The 9,301-nt window shown below is 39.8% G+C and overlaps 1 protein-coding gene across 1 annotated transcript in view; it reads left to right on the top strand.

Moving 5' to 3' along the window:
• The window catches only part of LOC106522315 (disco-interacting protein 2 homolog C), a gene marked incomplete at its 3' end in the record, with an annotated part of 47,244 nt that overhangs the window by 24,177 nt on the left and 13,766 nt on the right, over positions 1 to 9,301 (top strand). Inside the window, 6 exon segments of the mRNA XM_014015289.1 lie at positions 359 to 481; positions 948 to 1,094; positions 1,622 to 1,741; positions 4,648 to 4,845; positions 6,478 to 6,569; positions 6,863 to 6,973. Coding sequence (XP_013870743.1) covers positions 359 to 481; positions 948 to 1,094; positions 1,622 to 1,741; positions 4,648 to 4,845; positions 6,478 to 6,569; positions 6,863 to 6,973 — 791 coding nt within the window.

Genomic DNA, 9,301 nt, shown 5'->3' with positions numbered 1-9,301 from the left:
GCTCGCTAGCAGCCTCATGCCGATGACCTATCCATGTCATCATTTACCCAGAATGCTTTGCATGTAAATAAAATGGCGCCGTCTGTGTACTATATTTTAAAACTTTTAGTTTAAAAATGATAAAAACTAAACAGCCTACAGTATTTTTACAGTCTTTATTTTACAGTTAAAATGTATGTTTATTAAATAAAGTCTAACGATACAACTAATCCTGGATCCCTTTAACAGCTTGTACTTTACCTTTGTTTTGACTCTTAGACTTAGTATGTGTTAGTTTTAGTTACTTGACCCTGTTTAAAAGATGCAAATATGCCAGAGCCGTACGGCAGAGTGACACAGCTKTGTTTCTTACTCGCAGGCATCGGCCACCTCTCCCTGAAGAGGAAGGGGGCTCTGAGTGTTGCGGAGAAYGGTGGATCTCTGAGGCGATCCTGTGAGTTCGGATCTGACATGCTGTGGCCGCCGCCTCTGGAGTCTGAAGGTGGGTCAAGCCTTGGAAGAGAAAACGCCTCTTGAACTCCTCAGAAGTGGACACAGTTTTCAGTCATGAAATGTTTGTTCTGGGTTTTGATTAGAAATTAGTGGTATTTTGACTTTATCGTGATCCAGTAGGACAGCTTTGTGATTCATTTTAGTGCACATGAAAGGARATCGTTTTAGAAACGTTCCAGCTAATTTCTACAAAAAGACAGCCCTGAAACTGTGACTGTATTAAACAGAAGCTTATATATTCCAGACCTCACTGACTCTCGTGCTTGCCAGGGAAGTGACCCAATTACCCATGAAACAAAATGACCATCAAACATGTCTAATTGGCCATGGAGACAACAGAACATGKCACTTGAGCAGCAGCCGCACAGCGATAGAGCTGAACAATGAGTCACCACTGGCTGTTTGTTCCATGTCCATCTGTCATCCTCACTATCCTCCTCTCTGTCGGCCTTCAGAGAACCACTCGACGCCACCGGACGTGACGGGATACTCGTCGGACTCATCCCACTCCCACACCGAGCGTCACCCCATGTCCAACATGGGGACGATCGCCAGGAACACGCAGAAGTACGGCAACGCAGAGCGCATGGAGACGGGTGACGGTGAGAATCAACACCTGCGTGAAGCCCCTTGTCAGAAGGAAAACAAAAACAAAAAGCCCACCCCCCCACTGACAAAAAAAAATAGCAACACTTTTAATCAGGAAGTGAGCTCAGACTGAGCCAGCGCCTTAAAGAGCTTACTAATTACACAGTTTGTGTTGATGCAAGTTCTCTGAATGAACCGGGTCCTTTTTACCCTCTATTGTCTGCTCAAAGCTGACAGAGCACATTTGTTCTTTTTTTAGCYGGCTTCACGTTCACACAGTCACAGTTATAAAGCTGAGAGCTTCAGTTCAGGATGACCACAGTGTTGAGGGTTYGCTCAGCAGCACTCTGCCTCGCTCCTCAAACATTTTGCTTTTTAATACATTTCATTTGTTTATTTTTTAATCTTTAGACGTAATTCTTTTGTTTTTGGGCCAAACTTGCTGTATTTCTTGAGGCTTGTCAGGATTGTTGTACGGATTATCAGTTTGACAATCTATTCAGGCCCTTTCTTTCCACTGGGATTAATTTATTTTTTCCAGGTGTTCCAGTCAGCAGTCGTGTGTCAGCTAAGATCCAGCAGCTTGTTAACACACTGAAGCAGCCCCGCAGACCGCCGCTGCGAGAGTTCTTTGTTGATGACTTCGATGAGCTTCTAGAGGGTCAGAAATTCCCTTTCTGTTTGTGTGATTATTTCTCTGTCCAATCTCAGGATTTAATAATGAAGTTATGTGGATCTAAAGGTCACCTGGCAGAAAGTGAAGCAGCAGAACATATTTTGCAGTCTAGAAACTACTGAATCATGTTTTACATCTTATTGCTTATAATGAAGGGTTTTTAATACTTACGTTGGACTGGCTGCTTAAAACTTACTTCTTCCTATACTATACCATATACTACTATACCACAAAAACTCCATAAGTTACATTAATTTAAGAATTCACTACAGGATGTAATACTTGTCACATGAACGTTAAGTTTAAAACAATGCATAGTTAAATAGCATGAGTGCGATGTTAAAATAAAACGTGAGAAATTTGTAACTTACTGTCATAATCTGCTTATTTGAAATGTATGTTCATTTTTATCTCTTGTGTTTAGTTTCTATATTGTGCTCCGTTTGTTCCACTGCCTTTTTGTGTTTTCAACCATCCTCCTCTTCTTCTTCTTCTGCTTCCTGTGTACTGCCACGCCCTCCTCCACCTGCTCCCTGTTGTCATTAAGTCCAGGTGTCTCCACTCTGCTCATTAGTCTCTGTCCATACAGACACTCAGTACTTACTCCTCTTCAGCCTGGTGTCGTGCCTCATACCTGTCCAGGTTTCCTCATTGCTCCTCAAGTTACATTTTGTTCTGTTTTATTACTGCTATTTCACCTTTTGTTATTTTTGTATCGAGCTTATTATTAAATGTTGTTGTTTTATTTGCGCTCCTTGAGTCAGTCTGCGTCCTTGGTTCTTTCCTTCCACAAACTGCGACACTAGCGTAGTTTGAGTGGCGTGAGCCTCTCAGGAGGACAGTTTGCTGAAGTGGATATTAAGTGACTGGAATTAAAACAGACCATAACGCTGACAGATGAATATGTAGAACAGTTTGATTTTCCGATGCTTCACTTCATTATGGCTGGTTTTTCGTAGAAATAAAATATACGTTTGGTTCGACGGTGGAGGTGGTCCCAATGCTTTGCTTTCAAACCCGTTTGTTTGTTGTGTGTTGCGTTGTGCCTTTGTGCTCCCCTCCTGCTCTGAGCTGCACTTCTRCAGCAAGTGGCCACACACAGACTGCTTCTTCCAAAGTGACAGACTCACCCAGGGTGAAAACAGCTTATCAGAACAAGATGAAGCTGTGCTGTCTACCTAAATGCTGTCAGAGATGCAATTTTTAAAAATAAAGATCTCATTCGCCACTGTAGCAAATTACAGACTAAATGGACTCAACATTGGACGATTAGTTTTTTGGGGTATTTTTGCAAAATGTGATGTGGCAGGTATTGTCAGTATCCCTGACCTAGTAGTCCTGGTGTTCTGGTTTTCTTCACTTCAGCTCAGAATGTTAAAACATTTTCCTGAAGCTGGAGCGATGCAACATACATGAGTGCACCAGGTCTCAGGAAGCTCACTTATAAATGATAATACTTTAAATATTAACACTTCAAAGAGGCTTGTAGCATTCGTTCGTTGCTCATTAGTATTACTTAGCGTGTTTAATGACACTCTTTTTTGTGTGACGTGGTGTGATTTTGTTACTGAAGCTGTTTGTTGTTGTGTGAATGAAATTTGTGAACTCCAAATCTCCCTGACAAAGCTTTTTATTATTATTTTTTTTATTTTAAGCTTGTGACAGTGTGTAATTTAGGTGTTTTTATGGTGTCTATTAGAAATGTTATTTGCAGTTTTGTACTTGGTTTTGTTTGTAAAAAAAAAGTGAAGTACGAAGTGGATGATTTTATGGCTAAACAGTTGAATCGTTGCACAGAAGAGCAGCTTTTGATCATTTCTACCCATTTTTCATCCCTTTGTTTACATAGATCACAGCATAGATAATATAGAAACAAAAAGTTTGGAATGTGGCTTTACTTTATGTTCTTGCTCAAGACGTGTTTGAGAAGCAGACCCTGATGTTGTAACGCAGTTCTCCGTTTCGTGCTTTGCAAAGACGTGTAGGTGGAACATAGTTGGTAAAATCAAACCCTTCTGTGCTTATTGTAAAAAAAAAGTGCAGTCATGTTATTGCCACCTGTTTTCTGTTTACCTAAAAAAGGTACATCTTCTAAAGCAATCGCATTGGTTTTATACTTTACATATGTTTGTCCTTTGCCTGGTTCGAGGCTTCTCCCTCTTGTTTTGTCCAGGGGGGTCACAACTGTGTCTGGGTCTGTCTGTGATGAAAATGCTGCTCAGAAATGATATTTTCATATAAACGTGAATGTTTTTAGGATGAACTTTTACAGCAGGACACCATCGTCCTTTTTGTCCTGTTTATTGTTGGACAACCCAGACCTGAATGTGATGATCCTTGTGCTTTATTTAGAGCACAGATATATTCCTGTTTTCAGTGGGTTTTAAAGGATGATGAGCTATACGTTTTTGCATTCCTAAGCACAAAGATGCACTGCTCTGTTTGCTCAGCTTTCACCATCTGTGTTTTCTTTCAGTCCTTCTCCTGTTCATTTCCTGTCAGCAGTTTTTAGCATCTCTTTTAGAAGCCCGTTTGCATGAGGAAAATGAGAACTTGGTTTTGTTTTTATACAATGAACAATAATGTAAATGTCTGTAGTTGGATCAGTAAATTTAGTGGCGATCACATATTTCTCTTCAACTATTGTTTTCATTGTTGTCTAATGTATCACAAATCAGATTTTCAGTCTTTAAAACTGCCCGTTAATAACAAGCACAGCTAATGCTGTAAGGTGTCAAAGTGAACCGGCAGCTTCCTGGCAGCTGCTTCACTTTGTTACTTTGGTTTAATGTTATTTTTTTTTTTTACGTTTCACATTTAAACACTGCATCAAACGAAGCAGAAACAGATAAGCTGTCCGCTCACAGGATCACCTGTTTCCTCGTCTCCAGTCCAGCAACCAGACCCCAACCAGCCTCGGCCAGAGGGAGCGGAGATGATGCTGGTGCGGGGAGAGGCGCTGGGGGTGGTCACAAACTGGCCGCCCTCCCTGGAGGCTGCGCTCCAACGCTGGGGGACCATCTCACCAAAAGCCCCCTGCCTCACCAGCCTGGACACAGCAGGGAAGCCCCTCTACGTGCTCACATACGGTAACCAGACACTCAGACTTTCTCTTGGGATATTTTAGAAGCTGTAACAGATTTATCATTGCAACACACACAGGAGAGACTTAAAGGGGACATGTCATGCATGATCCACTTTTTTAGCCAGTAAATACAATTTGTTGTGTACTTGGAGTATCTAGGAGACAGAACATTTGAATTCCGACTCCCTGTGCTGTTTAGATATCTTTATATTCTGTTTGTCATTTTTTAAGCCCGTTCAGTTTCCTCTTATTTCTATGACATTTTATGAATTATTACGTCAGAGTATTTGCGACAGAACTGCCAAATAAGGTCTGGACTTATTTTGTTGTCTTCATTTTCCTCTGGCTCTGGGTCAGACTCTGGTTCCATCATGTGAAGCTGGATGGACAAGTCTTCCCTTGTTGACATTTTTTAATTAAACTGTAAATAAGAAGGTTCTGTGATATAGTCGTAAACCCTTCTATCAAACTAGAAAGGACTGCTCTGAAAGCTGGAGGGGGTGGGGTTTGAAGTGTCTCATTTAAATATAAAGACAAGTTGATCTGAGACACACCTCAGAAAAGAGGGGCTTGTGGAGTTACAGTAAGGAGGAATTCATGCCAAATATTGCACTTCCACTTTATATAGACCCTAACTGAAAAAGCAGACTTCACATATTTAAAATCGTCTTTTAGACTCATATAACTAAAGTATTAATCAGGTTTAGTTTTACTGACTCCTCATATAGTATCACTCTAATTATTACCCAAATTCACATACATTTATTACCGATTAAAACATCAAGCTGTTGGGAAAAGAGCTAACTTCACATGCAATCAAATTCATTGAGCAGAACATTTAATATGTTTAGTATTTAGCCACTTATCACCACAGTTTACTGTTTAAGCTATAAATTGTAAAGGATGATTTTCTTTTATTATTTTTATTCCAAGCACTCATAAACAAAGCACAATATTTTTTTCCTGTTTTATGATTTGACCCTAAAAGTTACAAATGTGTATGCTCCTCACAGAAACTCAGTTGAGTCAAATAGTCACATTTAGTCACAATGTGCAGGAACTTTTTACTATGTTGCTAATTAACAAATAACTTGAAAAAACTAGACTAATTTATCAAAAAGAAAAAATAACTTGGTCTTATTTGCTTCTCTTTGTTATTGTTTGAAAAAATGCACCAACTACAAATGTTTCAATATTTCAACCTCACAAGTTGGTGTCGTGTTCAGAAGAATTTATGGAACACAGATTCACAGGAAAATTATATCAAACATTATAGTAGTGAAAAGATTAGCAAAATGCTAATTCAATTTGTAATATTTTTATAAGGTCATTGTGTTAATAAGTTTTTTTTCCTAGGGGTTTTTTTGCCTCTTGGAAACAGTGTGTTTTCAATAGAGGAGCAGGAATGTGCCTCTCCTCTTTTTCGTCGCCTTCTTTTTACAACAGCCCAATAAACACATCATGCTTTTTGAATCATTCTTTGAATTCCCTTGTAATTCGCTGGTGATTTCTTCTGAAATGTCATCCGTTGAAACACTTTTTTGACTTTCTACACAAAAGAGAAAAGGAAACCGACTCAGAGACTCAAACTCAGTGAACTCCTTCTACCTGTTGTTCTGTGTTCGGCTCCCTGCAGGGAAGCTCTGGTCTCGCAGCATCAAGCTTGCCTACAACATCCTCCACAAACTGGGCAGCAAGCAGGAGCCGATGGTGCGACCAGGCGATCGGGTGAGTCACGCTCTCCCACCATCAGCTCTACACACTTTGGACTTTTGTTCCTGCTCATTTTACTGATCTGTTCTGCCAAATTTACTGTAATGAATCAGCAGGGCTTCATTTATCTGATTTGATCTAAGATATATGTTGTTTTTAGCAAACTGACGAAAGCTTATTGGAAAAAAGTGTCGGCCATTAAAATATAGAACTTTAACTTGTAGTTTGTTTGTCAGCTTTAGCCACGAAGGATCTCTAAAAACATTAATGTTTCTAAAACGACCTGCTTAAATCTCTTTCTCCCGTAGGTGGCGCTGGTGTTTCCCAACAATGACCCCGTGGCCTTCATGGTGGCCTTTTACGGCTGTCTGCTTGCTGAGGTGGTTCCTGTTCCTATAGAGGTTCCTTTAAGTCGCAAAGTAAGTCATGAAATAAAAATAAATCTAGAGCAGGACAACAACTCAAACACTTAACATTATACAATATGATGATAGACTTTTTTTAAACTTTTAAATCCTTTTTCACATTTAAATCATTCAACTGGGGTCTGTTTTAAGTGGAACTGCAATGCTTTGGTCGGATTTCTTACTTACTGTAACTCCACAAGCCCCCCCCCCCCCCTTTTTTTTTCTGAGGCCATTTGATTTGTTATTGATCCACCCTGCTTTGATCATATTAGTATTTTCTCTCCAGACTGCTGCTGTGTTTTATTTTTTATTTATTTTTTTATTCATTCATAAAACAAACAAAAGAAAATCTATTTAAAATAAAAAAAAGAATGAAATGAAAGGAAACAGAGAGAAGAAAAAAATTGAATTAAATCTTCCCCCTTTTTCCCCCAAAATTTAATTCAAACAAAAATCAATATCAGGCCCTTCCTGAACAACAGTTTATGTCAACAAACACATAATATATATTGTATTTTTTTTAACAAACTAACCTTTACCATTCTCTTAATTAAACAAATTTTCCAGCAGTTTTAACATCAGATTATTCCACAGTCGTATTTTTTGAATTGGTTCTTCTTTCCTTTAAACTGGTCCGTAATTGTAACTTTAAAAAAATATAAATAAAAATATAGCAGATCTGTCTCTTAACAAATTTGGATTGGATGTTTTTGTGAGCCTATATGACCTGTAAAATATTGTAATCAACTAAATCATAAAATTTGAATAATTTCAAATGATAAAATGATGTGTTTGTTGGGTGACTGTAGTGTTTTCTAGTAATGATTCTTACACTCTTTTTTGCCAAATAAAACCTGGATGTTCAGTCTTGTTTGTGTGGACACCTTATGTTCAGCAGTATGTTTTTGCAGGACAGGAGGGTTTTGGAGAAGGTAGTCTTGTTTGAACAGGAAGCAGAAAACATTACTTGAAGAAGCAACAATCTGGTCTGCTGTCACAGACCTTACAGAAGACTGTGAGGTTGTCAATCAGGATACAGCTGTTCAAGTTTTTCCCTTTGTCTGCAGGGACTAAAAATCTCTGCAGTCTGATTTCTTTACTTTAAAAAGAAGTTTTTAGCTGTAAATGCATGTTCCAGCCTGCGCTTGTATTGAGTTTACTCAGTTCATTCTGCTTTAATCTCTGCTGTCTGTGTGTTAACAGTGAGGCAGCGTCTTTGCAGCACTTTGTGCAGCGCAGCGTTGGCATGGTTACACAGAGTGATTACTTGCTGCAGTAGAAATGTCTTCTGCTGTCCACCTCACTCGAACCCCTTCCCCCAGCCTGCACTGGTGCTGCAGGATTTTTCTATCCTTGTATCAGGGCGRCGCAGTGGTTAGAGCTGGTGTCTCACAAAGAGAAGCTGGCAGGATGGCTTCCTGGTGAAAGTGGGACCTGTCCCTGGTGCATTTCACCTTTTGTGTAGTGACTGCTGGAGATAGGCCTGAGCTCCTCTAAGACTCAAGAAGGAAAAGCATGTAAAGAAAATGGATGATGGTTTTATGTCATTGCAGCATTTTTTTATATTTTTATTCATATATCTCAATGAATCAAAACCAGGATCTGAACAGAGAAGCTTTCCTTTAAAGGGGCAATATTATGTGTTTCTCAGGCATACATTTAAATACTATACCATAATAAAGTATGTGTCACCTTTAGCTGTTATTAAAATGCTGTTTTTATGTTTAAATAGAAAATAAACTTATCTCCTCATCACTTCCTCTTCTAAACGCCTTGAAATTGGCCTCTGTCTCTTTAAGAACCACCTTCTTCTGCTTCTGTCCCATCCCGTTCGGTGAAGTGGGGGGTGGGGGTGGGGGGGTTGTGTGTGTGCTATGGTGCAGTTTACTTGGCATCTGGCAATACATTTCCTCAAAGGTATTTTTAATCTGAAAACGGCTTCACTGAGTGAGAACTAATGCTGAGAGCTCAGAAGCTAGGTTTCACTTTCACTTTGACCCGAGAGCCTGAAGGAGTCATGGGCGGGGTGTGTGGGGAGGGTGTGCGCTCTGCCATGAGGAAGTTCGGCTTAAAGACACGTCGCAGGGGCGTTTCTGGTACCAAAAGGTGTTTCTGGTCCCCACCTGTCGTTTTGCTCCTCAGCATGGCTTCATAAAAACACTGCAGGATTTCTCAAACATGACGTTTTTTATGAGAGTATAACATTATAACCTGACTGTATTTTCTGGGTTCCCTCACTTCTTGTATCGTCCAATAGGATGCAGGCAGCCAGCAGATTGGATTCCTGTTGGGTAGCTGTGGCGTTACCGTGGCCCTGACCAGCGATGCCTGCCATAAGGG

The sequence above is a fragment of the Austrofundulus limnaeus genome, unplaced genomic scaffold, assembly GCF_001266775.1.
Source record: "Austrofundulus limnaeus strain Quisiro unplaced genomic scaffold, Austrofundulus_limnaeus-1.0 Scaffold126, whole genome shotgun sequence".
NCBI lineage: Eukaryota > Metazoa > Chordata > Actinopteri > Cyprinodontiformes > Rivulidae > Austrofundulus > Austrofundulus limnaeus.
The sequence above is the reverse complement of the archived record's forward strand: the minus strand, read 5'-3'. Positions and strand labels throughout refer to the sequence as shown.